The following is a 17,106-nucleotide window of genomic DNA, read 5'->3' on the forward strand; positions in this document are numbered from 1 at the left end:
AACACCGGCATCTCACTCTCTTCGACCTATTCGTCCACTTCGTCGAGGCAATTGAAATGGCAGTCGCTGGAGTTCGAACGGTTAATGGCGTCGACCTGTGGTTCGACGCTGCGGCTCGAGTGTGCACGACGTTTTCGCACTGTAAAGCGTGGACCAACTCGGATCGCGTGAACTGGCGCGCTGCGCCGGGTGCGGTGAGCATCTGGTACTACTCGGACGACGACTGCACAGGCAAAATCGTGTTCGCGTCGCCAACGGGGCAAGCGTCGGGAACATCGGTGCTCACAAGCAGCTCAGCGGGAGTCGCCATCAGGTCGCTCATGGCAGTCGGCCAGTCGATGGATCCGTTGAATGGCGTCATCAGCGAATGCTACTACGACCTCACGGACTATCACGAACGTAGCGACGTGTTGAACCGGTCCACACCCGAAAACTTGTCTTCGATCGTCGCGGATACGGACGTTGGATCACAGTCGGCAATCTGGCTTGAGCCGCTACCACACAACTAGGATGGCAGTATTTTTCTTCGCCATTTACCGCAAAAAGAAGTAGCGTACTTGATAAACAGAGCGTTGGGAATTACTTCACATAGAAATTGACTTCTTTTGATATAACATGTCAACAACACGGATGCTTGCATCCATGTGTTTGCAAACCGAATTTTAATGAGTGATCCACGACTGGGTTTTATCAACAAGTCACGTGACGCTACCTCAGGTTTCGCTGCTGTTCGAGGCTCCCACCACTGTGTACAAGCAAAGGCTGGGGGCCTGCCAGTCGAGTCGTGTGGGAAAACCTTCCATCGACAACAGTGTGCGTGTTTTACCCCGACGGAAACTGCAAGATTCCAATTTTCGTCTCGCCACCTCTGGAAACAACAGGGTTCTTCCAGATGGAAACGGAGGCGACGCCCGATGGAGTCAGTATTGAGTCGTTCAAGGTGATTTCCTATGCAAAGTACTTACGATACCCTACCCGAACTCTGAATACTATGGACAAGAATGCGTCGGATCAGCAGCTTTCCCCGGGTTCAACTATTCGTTACAGCATTTGGTCTCAATCACTTCCTCGTGACACTCTAAAAACATAATTCTAGTAAAAACTGTGTAACATCTTTGGAGGAACCTTGATTGCAGTTGACGTTACTTCTTCAGAATGTTAAGGATATGCTCGGCGACCAAGCCACTTGCTCGAATTGGCCGTAACTTACCCGCTGTAGCTGGTTCACCACTACTTTCTTGCCATTTAGTCAACGTGCTCACAGCCATCGCTAGGTGCAGCTCATCGCGTTGCTCAAGTGGCTGCCGATGAAGCGTGCTATGAATCAACAGCGTTAGTATGTGAAGCCCTGGGTAGCAATGCATAACTGAACAACGTACCTTAGCGCATTAGCAATGTTCGACTGAGTACAATCACTAAAAGAACCTCCGGCAGAAGAGATCTACACACAGGAACAGTCTTCTTAATTCCTCGATCCCCACGATTATTTTGTAGTAGATACAAACACACCTCCCAAGCAGCAGGTTCGGGACGGATACGAATCGCACAGAAGCCAGTCTTTGGGCGATCCACTCGGTGAGTTTGTTGGCGCGGTAAATGACCACGGTCGGCAAGGTTGCCAGAGTGGTTTCAAGCACGATCGTCCCAGACACGGCAACCGCTAGATCAGAGCTCTGCACAAAGATATGGGGAACAGTAAGTTTTGCAACACCAATTGCCGTACCAAATGATGCTTGTATCACCTGAAATAGCCGAAGTCGTGCCACTGCATCTAAGTCAGCAAGGACACGACACTTGACTTCACAATCTCCTACGGAGATGTGTGCACTAACTTGTTCTTCCACTGCAGCGATGGTGGGGAACACAACATAGGTCTAGTACACAATCCAGTCCACAACGGTCAGCGAGTTGTTGCAGGGAGCAAGCTGATTGAGTAGAGTTTACCTTTTCCTTTTGCATTGAGGCATTTGTTCGTTTAAATTCGTCGATGGCGTCAAGCACCAATCGTGCCGACTTTTTCACTTCATTGGCGCGACTGCAACGACAAAAAGAGTAAGGACAGTGTCGTCACTTCAACCCAAAAATGAAAGCATGTTTACCTTCCAACAAGAGCGCAGATCACAAACGCGTTTGCAGGGATCCCGAACTCCTTTCTGGCTTGGGCTCTAGAGCCGGATTCACGTCCTCCGGAAGCCAATGCCCGGAAAAGCTGACCGCGCAACAACAAATTGCTCGCATCGAACTTTGACAGGTCCAGAAGGGCATCAGCTCCGATTTCCACTTCGTGGGGTGTTGCCTCCTCGGGCATCTCATCCGCATAACTAAGGAAGCGATCGTATGCTCCATGGCTTTCCAGGAAGTCTTCCACAGCTGGGTGGCCCACAAAGTGACACCAATGCTGTTCCTTCTCCTCACCCGCACGGAAGATGTCCTCTTCAAACGGCAGGATCACGAACATGGCATCCAAAAGTTGCTTCAGCTCCGTGAAGTCGCGCTTGCCTCGGTGCTTGTAGGCCCATACTGACGGTGCAACATAATGCGCCTTCTTGAGGCGTTTACCACCCGCCTGCCGCTCACTTGCTTGCAGCGCCTTCAGCACCCGAAACGTGAACCCCTTGGAGTCGATCGTCAGCACCAACTCCGGCTGGAAAGCCTCAATATCTCGCAGAGTGTCTTGAATCCGTCGCTACCGTCACCAACACACATCCATATCAGCAATTGACAGTCAACCTTTAACGGGGTCGCCCTAACTCTTAAGCCTCCGCCTACCCGGAATCGCCACAGATAGGGCACCACTTCCACGAGTCCCATGACGGACAACTCCTGCATGGGGAAGAGCGACTGAAAGCCACCGGCCCGACACATCTGAGGACTGCAACCACAAAACAGCAATTAATTGTCACGACGGTCGCTCTTTCATGGGACCACAAGTGACGCACCCTCCGATGCCTCGGAATTCCAGAGACTGGGGCGGTTGGTGGCGCTGCAACGCTCGAATGACTTTGGCGCCGATCGCATCGCCCGACGCCTCCCCGGCGACCACGTAGAGCTTCACGGGTGCACGAGCAGCAGTTGAGAGCCCACACACAGACAAGCACCGCTGCCTCCGAAGCGAACGCCACATCTTGGGATATCGGCCCTGCCCGATAAAAAAGTACTTTTTTGCTATCCGTGGCATCTGCCACTTTCTCCATAAATAATACTGCCACAATCAGGGGTAGCCACAAACTGGAGCATGAGACTCGAACGACACTTATCATTGTTTGTGGCAGGCGCAGCAAGCAGGATGCCGCTCTATTGACTGTCGACGGACTCGCTTTGGCCGTTGCATCCCCTGTCTCTACCTCGTCTCTAAGCGTGAGTGTCATCACCGCCGGTTCGACTGCACGAAGCCCACGCCCTCGAAACACTACCCCTCTCTAATTCTTCAGCTCAGCCTTCTTCTCGTTAATGATCTTCAGCACGACGGGGTTTGTGACCTGCTTCACCTCCTCCAGGAAGACTGCGCGGCGCGAGCTCAGCTCCTTTTGGGCCTTCGCTGACACATTCTCCAGCTTCTGAGCCTTCAGCAGAGCCTGCAGACACAGCAGGAATTTCTTCTTACGGAGGGCGATGTCGAACGCAGACAGGTGCGTCTTCACGTCCTCCGGGACGTACTTCTGCAGAATGGCCACAAAGCGCCATGCTTCCTCGAGAGCGGGCTTCTCCGCCAGCTTCTCGCCGAACGGATCGTCGTCCTTCGGACGCGTCGGGCCCGGGTTGGCCTTGGCCTTACCGTTCTTGGTCGCCTCACGCTCCTTCTCCTCAACCTCCTTGTGCAGCTTGGCATTGAGCTCTTCCTCCTCTTTCCTCTTGAACTCAGCCTTGCGGGCCTTAGCAAGAGCACGCTTCGCCTTCTTCTTCTCGGCAGCCGACATGTTAGCAGCGGCAGCAGCGATCTTAGCCTCCTCCTGCGCCTTGAGCTCCTCCTTGTCGGCCAGAGCCTCGTAACAAGCGATGGCACCGTGGGCAGCCTCCACGAAGAACGGGCGGTTGTAGATCTCATCGCACAGACGCAGCATCTGAATGTACGCGCGCAGCGTCATCTTGCGGATGCAATACGTGTGGAAGTCGAACTGGTCTTCCACAAAGTCGTTGAAGTGCTTCTCCACAGCGAAGAAGCGCTTGAGCGCGAGACCGTACTTCTTTTGACGCAGCTGGCTCTTGCCGCACTCGATCTCGTACCACATGCACTGCATGTCGAACAGGTTCTGCTGCGGGTCGCCCTCGTGGCGAGTGAAAAGAGCAATCGTCGCGTCGGCCTCCTCCACGCGGTCCGCGTGCAGCAGGTACTCCGTGGCCTTGTTGTTAATGTAACGATCCGCAAGGTCAAGCTTACGGCCCTCGACCATCACGTCAGCGGCCTTGTTCAGGTCGCCCATGTGCTTCAAAATACGCGCCTTACGCTGGAAAAAGTCTAGCAGGGTAGACTCTTGCTTAATGCACTTCTCAATGAACTCCATCGCCTTCGCATGGTTGCCCAGGCGGTCATAGTGCTGCGCCGCAAGGTAGTTCGTCCACAGCAGCACCTTCTCCGTCGAGGTCGCAACAATAGAGTTGTCGTCAGCATCAAGCGGCTTCTTGGCCTCCAGAGTCTTGAGATATCCAAGAATGAGCTCCTCGATCACCTTCACCTTGTCCTTGTTAGCGTACAGCGGCTTCAGGTCCGAGCCCAGCACAGGCACGCCCTTGTTCAGCTGCCTCTTGAGGTACACATCCGCATACTTCTTAAACTCCGCTCCGCGCGTGAAGTTCAGCGGGAAACGCAGCGAGACCAGCGACTTGGCGCCGATCGTCTCCTTCTTTTCCGCGTAGAACTCCGCCAAGGCCTTCTCCAGCTCAGCGCCGTTCTTCTCCTTCGCAAAGTCCAGCACCTCGGAGGGAAGAGGCGTCTTCTTCTGCTGGGTGGACTTGGCCACGAACAGTTCCTTGCGCTTCAAGATGGCGCACTGCACGCCGCGCTGGAACTCGTAGTTGTCGAAGTTGATCTCCAGCAGCTCCTCGAACACCGCGCGGGCCTCGTCGTAGCGCTCGAGCTGCAGCAGGAACTGGCCCTTCTTCTGGCGCCAGAAGAGCGTGTCAGTGATCTGGGACTTGGTGTCCTCCAGGTGCTTGAGGGCCTTCTCGACGTCGCCCGCCTCCTCCAGCAGCTGGTTCTGGTACAGGTGGATCTCGCTGTCCTCGTAGTTGGCGACCGGCTCGCTGTCCAGCGTGCTGAAGTACTTTTCGATGATGTCGATGGCCATCTGGTAGTTGCCCACGAGGTGGTGCGCGATGGCGAAGCCGATCCAGTTGTTGCGGTTGTTGGGCTTGAGCGTGAGCATGGTGCGACGCGTCTCCGCGAAGCCCTTGAGGTCGCGCATCTGCACCTGCAGCAGGTACAGGTCCCGCAGGATCTGCAGGTTCTCCGGGTCGATGCGGATGGCGTTGCGGTAGCACTTGATGGCCTCCGGGTAGTTGCGGTCCGAGCGGTAGAGCAGGCCGAACACGTGCCAGCACACGTGGCTGCGCAGGTCGTGGCGCAGGCCGCTCTTGACGAACTCGTAGGCCTCGTCCTTGCGGCCCATGCAGTTGAGCGTCAGGCCCTTCATGGCCAGCGTCTCGCCGTGCTCCGGGTACTTCTTCAGGATGGCGTCGGCGGCCTTCAGGCCCTTCTTGTACTGCTTGATCTCATAGTTTTTCTAGCGTAGGAAACAATAAAGTGTCAGCGTTAGTGGAGTTAGCTGTGTATTATCCATTTTTCCCAAGCTTCCAGGGGGCGGTGGAGGGCGAGCGGGGTATGGATAGACAGAGGAGAGCGAGGGGAACAAGGTGAGCCGCATGGAGGGGCTGGCACGCACCACGATGGAGCGGAAGAGCGCGCTCTCCTTCGCGGGCAACGGCTTGCTGACGGCCATCGCCTCCACTCGCTTGGTTCACAGGATTTCAACTGTGAGCGGGTTGGGTAAAAACGCAGAGCGGATCCACGCCGCATTTCGGCCAATTGCAGGTGTGAACGGTAAATTGTCGATGCGGATTCGTTGATATCGAGAAGGTGCTTTTCATCCAATTGACAGCCGCGGATGGGTAATTACGTGGTCTTGTAAAAACCATTTGACGACCGATCTTTCTCGTCCAGTTGGTCGGGTGCAACGTGTGATGGCTGCATGCGATGGGGCCATCCTTCGCTGCATTGCGTTGCGGTGGTGCGACTCGAGGCGGCAACAACGCGAGCGTGCACAGGGTAGAACAGTGTATTCTTCGCCATGTGCGAAATGGATTATCCGGGCACGGAAAATACAAAGACCTTGCTCGCGGGTTGCTCGCCGCTCCGTGCGGCGGAGCAGACTCGTCCGCTGCCGCCAACTGGAGCAAGGCGAGCAGTTGCCACGTCACTACTAGCTGGGGAGGGTGCCTGCTGCGCTGTCATCCAACTCGGAAGCTCGACCGACTGGAATCTCTTCCCTGCAAAGGCACCGCCGCCACCCAACGTCGCCGCCGCCTTACTGGGTCTTCTCCTGGATCTTGGCGGCCACGCTCTTGGCAGCCTCCTCGCCGCGCTTGAGCGCAGAGTCGATCTGGCCCACGTGCGGGGCCACGTACGGCTTGATGAGCGAGTTGTAGATGATAGAAGAGCCCTGCAGCAACAAAGAGAAACGGTGGGGAAACGACCGTTAGATCGCGCAGTTCCTGCAGCTGACTAGCTGGGAGATGTAGATATAGATGTAAAACGGGCAGCGCCGCACCTGGGTGGTCGGGTGGTAGCTCCAGACGAGGAAGGCGATCTTGAAGAAGAAGTAGAAGGGGATCCACGAGAGCACGAGGTCCGTGATGGACTCCGTGAGGTTGAAGAAGGCGTAGACGACCCAGTAGGTGAGCCACTGGGTGTCGTCGCCCGTGCCGGGCGTGTTGATGGCCTTGAACGACATGTAGGCCGGGTAGATGAAGCCCACGAGGCCCACCACCAGCTCCTCGCCGCCCACCACGAACAGCAGGATGCCAGCCAGCAGCGCGCCCACGCAGAAGATGTAGAACTTGTCCACGCCCGTCTGCTTCTCCAGCTCCACGATCTTCTCGTAGCGCTCCAGCTTGGCCGAGATCTTCTCCTTGTACTCCAGCAGCTTGTCCATGCTTGCGCTTCTTCTCAACGGCTCTGCGGCTCTCAGACGGTGGCTGCGCGCCTCGGGCTTCTTTCGAAAGTGATTCCTCCCCCTCCCGGCTGGTCGGAGGGAATGGGATTCCGCGGACCTTTTCGGCCAATCAGCGCCGGATCGCGCCCATGTTGAAGTCACCGCATTGGTCAAAAAGATCCTTCTCTCGGAGTGATGGTCGCCCCACAAATCAGGATTTTCGGCCAATGGCGAGGGCGCCCGTTTTGTAGCCAACCGCCGCGCCGACACGCTGGCCGCCCCTGATTCGCCCAGCACTGGCGCTGGATTTCTGGTACATCGAGCAAGGCCTGCTGCAGTTTCTTGCGGTGCTTCGAAGGCGTAGCTCGGAGATCACAAATGCTTTGAATGATTGAATCGCCTACATGTACAGTCGTAGCAGCACGGGTAGATAAAGAAAATCCAAGGGTATCAAAATGGATATTGAAGCTGCAGAAGCAGAATGTTTGCTGAGTGAAGGAGGCGATCACAGTGACTGCCATATCAAGCACGTTTTGAACCCCGTTTTGACAGATCCCGTGCCAATGCTTCAACATGCCACACACGCACACTGTGCTCCGTTCTGCGCCCAGCAAGTCTGTCGTAACCGGTTCACGCATGGCGTCCAGCCCAATGTATCCTCGGCAGTTCCAACCAGTGATCCTAGCGTGCACTCGCATTGCGGACGGATTCACAATATATACTGCAAACTATTACCCCGGGGTGACAGCGCGCTGAGAAGTTCGCTACAGACTTCGTAAGACCACAGTCAAGCTTCCTTGCGCCCGCCGGTTCTCAATACTTGAACAAACACGAGCGACCGGCGCTGAGGTGGTGCTTACCTCTAATAGTTCGATCCCAAACATTACCTCTTTTGCAATACTGTGATGCAAACACCGACTATTTCGATAAACTTCCTCACTGGACACCCCGTTGCGGCTGCCACGCTACTGCTCCTGCTGTCTCGTATCAAATCACGGGCTCTTGCTCGTGGGATCTCGCTCGTTGGATCCTCTCTCGTATCCCGCCCGTGGACTTGCCGGTAACGCTGAAAAATGTGTGCGTGGTCGCTAGGGCTCACTCTTCATCTATCTGGCCGACTCGGTACGATTCCTTCAAACATAAAAGCTTCCGACGTCGACCATGACGACCATCACGCATTCCTCGCTCGTCCTTTTCTTTGTGGTCTTGGCCGTGGTCTCAACCGTGTCGGTCGCTTCCAGCTACCTGCCCCCCCCCCCCTCCCCCCCCACACACACACACACACAACCTGCAATCGATCAAGCTGCCGGTCAAGCAGTCAGTCGAGCAATCGAGCACGGTGAGCGGCGACTACTACAAGCAAATACTTGACGCTGTGAACGCTGAACGCGCCAAGGCCGATCGTTCAGCGCTGTGTACTAACAGCAAACTGCAAGCGGAGACTAAGCGCCACCGGACGATATGGTAACCACATGGCCCATGACGCTCGACGATGTCACAGCAAGTCACCGACGCTGGTTACGATTGGAATGCGGTGGCGGAGGACGTCGCTGCCGGCAAGGAGAGGACGTGAAGTCCGTGATGAAGTCCTGGGTGAACTCACCGGGTCGCTGGTCCAGCATCCTTGGCGCCGACTACACCATGATGAGTACGTCTTACGCGTACAGCGAGAGCAGCACGTACAACGTACAAGCACTACTCGATCCAGGACTTTGACGCCGGCGACACCGAAACGTGCGAGGGCGGCAGCTCGCGAACGGCGGTCCAAACTGGTCAGACTGCTCAATCCGACCAAACTCAGCAGCATGACCAAGTCGCCGGCGATGCTTCGAACGAAAGTGACGACACCCCGTCGACGACGGCGCCCGCCACCAAGGCACTCCCCCCCCCCGGCAACGACGGCACCGTCCGCCAAGCCTGCAGTAAGCGGATGCCATGTTCGTCAGTGTCCAAACGTGAGACTTTTAGTGCTGCGTCCATCGTCCGTACCGTGCCAGATCCGTGCTTGAACCAAAACAAAGCTGCGGTAGGCAACAGCTATCGAGAGAAGTTAGTGCTCATGCGAAGATCATTCGCAGCAAAAGTAGTGTGCGTGTAATAAACTGTTTATATCTCGAACATGTCGATCATGCCTCTTCATCTCGGTCTCGTAGCATTTGACATTCAAGCACATCAAAATCTAAACTTTAGAGATACCACGTCAAAAAGCCGAATCGAGAGGTTGGCTCATGCCGCACCTTTATGCATTTGTTCGGCACGGTCGCTGATAGCTTCCTGTGCTAGCCTTCGTAAGGAATAGCCAGCGTTCAACACTCAGACCGTGCGACGCCACACCGGGTTCCTCACGTGCTTCTCTTCTACAAAACGTGGCGTGATCGCTGTCGGCTGGTGTCTTCCGTGCGATGCAGGACGCGTATCCGAGGGCGCTGCAGCAAACAACCGTTGAAGCCGAAGCTGTTGCCTGCTCGCACCGGCTCAGCGAGCACTTGTCGCACTGCCCGAGAGGCGTATGTCTTCGAGCTTGTCCTTCTAGCACGTTGGGCCTCCTTGTATTCGGCTGTACCTCGACCATTATTGCTTTCACCGTCATCAGTAGTAATACTCCGGCGCCAGTTTGTTTTCTTAACGGAATTTACCGACGAGCATATCCCTACACTATCCTGAGCTCCAACTGTTCATTGGAAAGGAAAAACTCAAGCCAATTATTACGCCGGAAGTTTTTTTTTTCTTACTGCAAAAAATAGTGCTTTGCTTAATTTCCGTTTAGGTACGATAGCGAATTCGGATATTTATTGAAATCGACCTGGTTGATTTCAATACATCGGGATGCAAACCCGGTCAATTTCAATAAACCCTCCCTTCTTCCTCATTCCAGTATTCGCCGCCTGGAGGAAAGATGGTGAAGCTCTTCTGTGCGATCGTTGGCGAGGCGGGCAGCTCGTTCTCGGTGCGAGTGGACGAGACCGACTCGGTGGATGACTTGAAGAAGGCGATCAAGGCTGAGAAGATGTACCAGTTTCCTGCCGATGAGCTGCAGCTCTTCCTGGCGAAGACGGAGGGTGGAGCGTGGCTGAAGTCGAAGGATCTGCTCCGGATGCGGAAGGGGGAGATCCCCGATGAAGTTGAGAGTCGCTACATGAAGGAGGAATTGGACGATCCGACGGACAAGATCTGCGCGAAGTTTCCCAGCACAATCCCTGACGGAACGATTCACGTGCTGGTGTTGGTTCCGCGTAAAAGTCAACTGGAATGGCAGTCAACTCAACTGCGACCTCACATCTACGACCCAAACTCGAAGTACTTCTTGCTGGAGAAGGAGGTTATGGATGATTCAGGGCTTCCTCCGAGCCGCGTGACGCTCTACTGCAGACCCGCCTTCCATATGCAGATAGAGTTCTTGCGTGAAAGGGTGCTGAGAGAAGGCCGGTTGGGGTGGATTCTCGGTCCTCCAGGAACGGGAAAGTCAACCACCGCCATGGCCTTCGCATTAACTGTCGACCGGCGCGAGTGGGTAGTGACGTGGATTCATGTTGACACACACCTGAAGTGGCGCTGCGTACGTCTGGTTGGTGGCGAACGACAGACTCGAGTCGTTGACATTACGGAATTGAAGGACGTACTCGAATTCGGAGGTGACACCAAACACCATCTGGTGCTGGTTGATGGCTGGACTGCTGCAGAGTCCTTCACTAACCTTTCAGTCATGTGCTCCGAGTGGTTCTTACAGAAGGACGCCGTCATGGCACGACGACTCGCATTTATTTGCTCTGTGGCCGCCCGTGGTAAAATCAGTGATAATGTAGACCTGTTGACTGGAGCGATGGAGTGTCAAGTCTGGTCATGGACTCTGGACGAGTACCTTGACGCGACTACCGACGGCGAGTTTTTCACAGAAGTGTCACCAAACCTGGATGCCACCGTAGGTGATGAATCAGCTATGGTGCGGACTAAGTATTACTACGCTGGTGGATCCTGTCGCTATATGTTCTGCTTTAACACGGAGCAGGTGATGGAAAAATTGAATCGCGCTGTGGATTCGTTGAACGATGTTGCGATTGTTGCTACAACTGGCCAACGTTCGTCTCTAAGCGTCAACCGTTTGTTCGCGATGTTCAAGAGAACTTCTGGAGTGGGTGAAGTGTCGCCTGTGGTGAGTGGTTATGCCTCCGCAACAATTGGCGTTAGATGTGGCCCGGAGGCGATCAAAATGTTCATGCTAACGCATCAAGGTGATTCGAACCCCGCGTTGAATGGGTGGATGCTGGAGATGTTGTTCTTCTCGAGCATTCGAAATGGCGGCCTCGATATGATTAACGCGGCAGGAAACAAGATTGGCAATTGGGATGAAGCTACTGTTGTGGTTTCGGATGGCATACCTGCGCTTCCTCCTAGCAGTCGCGTTTGGATCAAGCCAGAAAAATGGAACCAAGGGGGATATGACGCTATCATGGTGGATAAGAAAAAGCGCCACGTGCAGATGATACAAATAACCAGTGCTCACACGCACGCACTTCACCTCAACTACTTTTATTTGTGGTTGGATGCGCTTGTCAAGTCGAGAGAAACTTTCGAGATCAAACTTTTGGAGATCATCTTCGTTGTCGAGAGCGACAAATTAAATGATTTTTCAATATCGAAGGTGACTGGGCAGGGATTACTGAAGCCGTTCGGATGGAAGCCATCCAAAGAGTTAGATCACGTGAAGTTTGTAGGGATTCGCGGCGTATTTAATCTCTGAAAGGCTTAGCACGATACTGAAATTACATCTCGAAACTAATTCGCGTTCGTTTGTACCCCGGGGTCCACCTGGTACCCCGTTGTTTCATCATGTACCGGTACCTTTTTGTAGCCCTTATCTTAGAAAACTATCGGATACATGATCTCTTCTCTGAAAGGTATCACTCGAAATGGCGGGTTCGTAGGGGGAGCATCTAATTAGCGCTCAAACTATGGAGAGCATCTCATTAATTTTTAAATTATGAGTTCCCCTGTTTTTCTTGTGGGGGCGCAGACTTTTGGAATGCGGAGGCGGAGGACGTCGCTGCCGGCCAGGAGGACGTGAAGTCCGTGATGAAGTCCTGGATGAACTTACCGGGTCACCGTGCCAACATCCTTGGTGCCGACTACACCATGATGAGTACGTCTTACGCGTACAGCGAGAGCAGTACGTACAACGTACAAGCACTACTCGACCCAGGACTTTGACGCCGGCGACACCGAAACGTGCGAGGGCGGCAGCTCGCGAATGGCGGTCCAAACTGGTCAGACTGCTCAATCCGACCAAACCCAGCAGCATGACCAAGTCGCCGGCGAGACTTCGAACGAAAGTGACGACACCCCGTCGACGACGGCGCCCGCCACCAAGGCACTCCCCCCCCCCCCGGCAACGACGGCGCCGTCCACCAAGCCTGCAGTAAGCGGATGCCATGTTCGTCAGTGTCCAAACGTGAGACTTTTAGTGCTGCGTCCATCGTCCGTACCGTACCAGACCCGTGCGTGAACCAAAACAAAGCCGCGGTAGGCAACAGCTATCGAGAGAAGTTAGTGCTCATGCGAAGATCATTCGCAGCAATAAGTAGCGTGCGTGTAATAAACTGTTTATATCTCGAACATCAATTTGCAAGTCACCCCTCCTCGATCGATGCCCGTAAAAAGGTGATCCATCGAGAAATCCGCTGGTCGAACGTGATCAAGCGACGTGATGCATGGTTCTTGGTCGATTTCGCTGATGCAGCCACAAGCCCGCAGCACTTCCCGAACGGCAAGCACCTAATATTTTTGTGAGCGGTGGCATTCATACAACTGCTATTGAGATCTGGGCTTGATTGAGACGAAGTGGTGTGGAATCTCTCGCCAGGAGAACGGCATTTGCAAAGCGGTTGATACTGGGAAGACCCGACCAGGAGACCAACGCAGAAGAAGCTCTGCACGGTCTGGTGTCGCCCCAAGAGGAGCCGACGCAAAACTTACGAAAGACTCAACTACAGACACGCAGGCGAAAGCAAAAGGAACTCGAAAGAGATACGAGATAATACACGGCAACAAAACAATCGGTCAAAACTGTCACCCTGGATAAAATCTGGCCTCTGGATAACATCCAGAGAATAGGTACCTCACCAAAATAAATGAGACCCTTTCCAACCCGCTACCACCTTCCCCAGGGTTCACAACGAGAAAAGCTCAAAAGTCAACAAAGTCAAGCTCACCTGGACGAGTCCTCGGCCGGCGTCACCTTCCACCTCTAAATCCGTCGTAACGGGCGGCGCCAAGCCCCGCGTCTTACCTGAAGTCCGCCACACCCCACGCACGCACACGCACACGCACACGCCCTCGCTCCGTCGCGCGTCCGCCGCCTGCACGCGCCATGTACAGCCAGGACGCGTCTCCGTCGGCCGTGGACCTGTCCTTCTCGCAGATCCTGGAGGCGCGCAGCAGCCTCCAGCAGCAGCAGAAGCGCCGCCGCCAGCCCCCGGCGTCCACCGGCCGCGCGCCGCAGCCTGTGCGGCGCTTCCCGCCTCCCACCACTCCCTCCTCCTTCCTGGACGGCGCAGAGGACGCCGGCCCGCCCGCCTACGGCGGCGGCATGCTGGACTCGGTCTACGAGGGCAGCGAGGACATGTTGGAGGAGAGCGAGGACGACGCACGACGCTCCGTCCACATGGACAGCAGCGCAGAGGACGAGGACTGGGCCACGGGCGACGACGGCCAGCTCGGCCAGGACATGTACCGCTTCGTGCAGCCGCGCCGGCTGTCCTCGTGGGTGCAGGACGACGCCGTGTTCGCCTGCTTCAGGTGCCACACGGTCTTCTCGCTGCTGGTACGCAAGCACCACTGCCGCGCGTGCGGCCGCATCTTCTGCTCGGCGTGCTCGAGCCAGCGCGTGGTGATCCCCGGGGACTACGAGGCCACGCCCGTGTCGCCGGCGTACAACTCGCTCACGACCAATGCCAGCGACCTCATCGGCAACATCAGCTGGTACCTGACGTCCTACTCGAGTCCGAGCGCGTCTTCGGGCGCCGTGGACGGACTGGGGGCCAGGCACGCGCAGTCGTTCGCGGACTCGGGCTCGCTCCGCCTCTCGCCCGAGGAGCAGCAGGAGAAGTTCCTCAAGGACGTGCAGAGGCTGCAGGAGAACAACGTCATCAGCAGGTTCACGCCCAACAGGGCCAGGTCGGGCAGCGCCTCGTCCTCGCTGTCCAGCAGCGGCGCGTTGGCGACGCCGACCGCGCACGGCGCGATGCCTGTGCCCGATGGCAGCGTCATGCAGCGAGTTTGTGACGACTGCGCGTGCGCGCTGCAGCAGAGGCGGCATCATTATAATACGGTCAAGGTGTTCGAGCTGTGTGAGTTTGACCTGCAAGAGCTGCGCACGCTCGGGCAGGTGTGCCGAAAGTGGCACCGCGCGACCATCATGTGTCTGTCGATGTTCCGACAGATCCAGTATTATTTGCCTACGCACCGACTGTCGGAGAGAGAGAAGAAGATGCTGATTATCAACCGCAAGTTTCTTGGTGGGCATACCAAGTGGCTGCTGCAGCTCGTCAAGGCTGTCGATTTTTCGGAAGAGGACGAAACGGAGTATCTCGGCACGGATATGACTGCGAGCGACGTTGAAAGTCCTCAAGGAGCTAGAAGGCGGCGAGAGAGGAACTCCCAACTCGTCGACGATGTTATGGAGCTGCTGCAGCAACAGCGCAAGCACAAGTGCATGCTGACTATGTGCTCGCGGCTCTGCAAGCCGCAGATTGGTAGTGTGGACGCTCTGGAAATCTTGGCGGACGAAACCATTTGCAACCATCGTCTGCGCGCAATGGCGGTGGATGCACTGCTGAAGAATGCGACGGAGAACGAGTGGTGGAGCTACTTGCAGGTACTCCTACACAGTCTGAGCGTCGAGTCTAACGCAGCTGGGAGCAAGCTCGGGGAGTCATTGATACGACAAGCGCAATGTGACATCCGCTTCTGCTACGATTTATACTGGGGCCTCACTGTAATGGCTGAAGACCCGAGCTGCCGCCGTAAATTTGACGGGATGAAGCAGCGACTACTGCTTACGCTAGCGCAGTTCAAAGACAAGTCCTCGGGCGGACGTCTGGTAGAATCAAGGAAATTTGCCAATGACGATATCGCGGAGCAGCTTCTTCGGGGCCAAGAGTTGGTGGACATAATGTGGAAGATTCCGCCTCGTATTCCTGTCGAAGACGTTCGGCGTATCTTGCAAACATCGATCAAGAAGTCGTCTCTTGGGACGTCTACAGATGATAGAAAGCCAGGTGAATCTGCCCAAGAAGTTGCGAACGGCGAACAAAAATGGCCACTTCTGCGTCTGCCGGTGGATCCGCAGGTGAAGGTCAGCGGGGTTAACTACAAGAAAATTGAGGTGAAGCGAAGCGCGGAGGCGCCCATGATCATCACGTGCACGGGCGTCGATCGCGAGGAGGAAGGAGAATACTCGACTGATGGTACTCTGGAGTCTCAACGGAATACGTGGAGTCGTCGTACACATAAGCTTCCCCACTATCGCCTCATGTACAAACGGGATGATCTGCGGAAAGACTCGATCGTTCAGAACATTATCAACGTCATGTATCTCATCTTGAAGCAAGAAACCCGACTAGACATCCCATTGGTGACCTACCGCGTGCTCCCGACAAGCAGCTTCGACGGGCTCATTGAGATTGTGGAGAATGCCCACACACTGTACTCGATCATCCGCGATCACGGCACAATTATGAACTTCCTACACCACTACAACGGACACCGCACTCTTAGCGACATCTCCTCGTCGTTCCGGGAGAGTCTAGCAGCTTACACCGTGATCACATTCCTGCTGGGCGTTGGAGATCGTCACGCAGACAATGTGATGCTTACGAAAGACGGTATTTTGTTCCACATCGACTACGGTTTCATCCTCGGTAAAGATCCGAAGCCGCTGCAGCCTCCCATGCGGCTTGATCACTACATGATTGAGGCACTTGGAGGCACGCAGACGCAGCAATTCGAGCAGTTCAAGCAGCTTTGTGTGATCGCATTCAACTGTTTGAGGCGGCACGTCAGTCTGTTCATGATCATGCTGACGCTGGTGGTGAAGGCACTGCCTGAGATCACGGATTTCGGAGTTAACTACACCCAAAGTGACCTTGAAGCCTTTGTGATCGAACGCTTCCTGCCAGGTCAGTCAGACGATGAGGCAGCTACGGCGCTGATGCTGCGGATGGAAGGCAAGCTGAACGAACGTATCGGTATGAAGCTCAGCGATTTTGTTCACGCCCATTCCAACGAGAAAACGGTATCGAAGGGCATGACATCTGTGGGTTCGTCCGTCAAAATCGGTGTGGAGGCAGTCGAGGCTACTGTTTCAACCGTCGCAAGCTCACTCACCAGCGGTGCTTCTTCCATCTACAAGTACATGTGGGGTAGTGGCCCTCAGCGGTGAAAAGGTGCCCGGCGAGTACATATTAGCAAGCGTACAGAGGGGTGTGGTGGAAGTTGAAGCTGAAGCTTTACGCTGTTTTTGGGATGTGGTGAGTTTGTGGTAACATAAATACATACTTTATTGCCCACTGTGTTGAACTTCTAGCATAGGCTCTCATTCTGGAGAACCACTGTGCATGGCATACACTGCATGATTCAGGTGGCTGCGTTAGTTAAGCATCGTTCAGGTAGAGGTGACATGGAGAACCTTATGAAGTGAGTGAAAATCCACGGTCGGTTTACCTAGCTTTATGGTCTTCAGCGCATCGTCATTCACTGCTGGTTTCATGAAGCCACTGGAAACGGAGGGTACACGTCCAGGTGTGCCTGTGCAAGCATGCATAAGTCTTGGCGCACCGCGGTCTTCAGAGTGGGGAGGCGGTGGCGAATTGTCAGCTTCGTGGGACCGAAGTTGCATGTTGAAGTCGACACGTCGAATGCTTCCTGCTTGATACAAATTCCCTCGAAATGGCGCGATACGATG

The 17,106-nt window shown here is 55.0% G+C and overlaps 6 protein-coding genes across 6 annotated transcripts; 3 read left to right on the forward strand and 3 right to left on the reverse strand.

Moving 5' to 3' along the window:
- Positions 1–56: 56 nt before the first annotated feature.
- IUM83_13437 (uncharacterized protein) lies at positions 57–509 on the forward strand (the record flags this gene model as incomplete). Its single annotated transcript, XM_067938110.1, has 1 exon — positions 57–509. One exon carries the CDS (start codon positions 57–59, stop codon positions 507–509), a length of 453 nt encoding a protein of 150 aa, XP_067788376.1.
- Positions 510–1,142: 633 nt separating this feature from the next.
- On the reverse strand, positions 1,143–3,124 carry IUM83_13438 (Lipid-A-disaccharide synthase; the record flags this gene model as incomplete). The annotated part of the gene is made up of 9 exons (XM_067938111.1): positions 1,143–1,317; positions 1,380–1,441; positions 1,510–1,557; positions 1,638–1,673; positions 1,743–1,874; positions 1,945–2,035; positions 2,100–2,686; positions 2,770–2,872; positions 2,940–3,124. 9 exons carry the CDS (start codon positions 3,122–3,124, stop codon positions 1,143–1,145), a joined length of 1,419 nt encoding a protein of 472 aa, XP_067788375.1.
- Positions 3,125–3,419: 295 nt separating this feature from the next.
- On the reverse strand, positions 3,420–5,936 carry IUM83_13439 (N-terminal acetyltransferase A complex subunit nat1-like protein; the record flags this gene model as incomplete). Its single annotated transcript, XM_067938112.1, has 2 exons — positions 3,420–5,720; positions 5,880–5,936. 2 exons carry the CDS (start codon positions 5,934–5,936, stop codon positions 3,420–3,422), a joined length of 2,358 nt encoding a protein of 785 aa, XP_067788374.1.
- Positions 5,937–6,521: 585 nt separating this feature from the next.
- Positions 6,522–7,148, reverse strand: IUM83_13440 (ER membrane protein DP1/Yop1; the record flags this gene model as incomplete). The annotated part of the gene is made up of 2 exons (XM_067938113.1): positions 6,522–6,656; positions 6,765–7,148. The coding sequence occupies 2 exons, from the start codon at positions 7,146–7,148 to the stop codon at positions 6,522–6,524; spliced, it is 519 nt and encodes a 172-aa protein (XP_067788284.1).
- Positions 7,149–10,044: 2,896 nt separating this feature from the next.
- On the forward strand, positions 10,045–11,886 carry IUM83_13441 (putative crinkler (CRN) family protein; the record flags this gene model as incomplete). The annotated part of the gene is made up of 1 exon (XM_067938114.1): positions 10,045–11,886. One exon carries the CDS (start codon positions 10,045–10,047, stop codon positions 11,884–11,886), a length of 1,842 nt encoding a protein of 613 aa, XP_067788285.1.
- A 1,626-nt stretch (positions 11,887–13,512) lies between these two features.
- IUM83_13442 (Phosphatidylinositol kinase (PIK-D)) lies at positions 13,513–16,584 on the forward strand (the record flags this gene model as incomplete). Its single annotated transcript, XM_067938115.1, has 2 exons — positions 13,513–15,610; positions 15,704–16,584. 2 exons carry the CDS (start codon positions 13,513–13,515, stop codon positions 16,582–16,584), a joined length of 2,979 nt encoding a protein of 992 aa, XP_067788282.1.
- Positions 16,585–17,106: the final 522 nt, after the last annotated feature.

Source organism: Phytophthora cinnamomi (genome assembly GCF_018691715.1).
Source record: "Phytophthora cinnamomi strain GKB4 chromosome Unknown Contig54, whole genome shotgun sequence".
Classification (NCBI taxonomy): Eukaryota; Oomycota; class Peronosporomycetes; order Peronosporales; family Peronosporaceae; genus Phytophthora; species Phytophthora cinnamomi.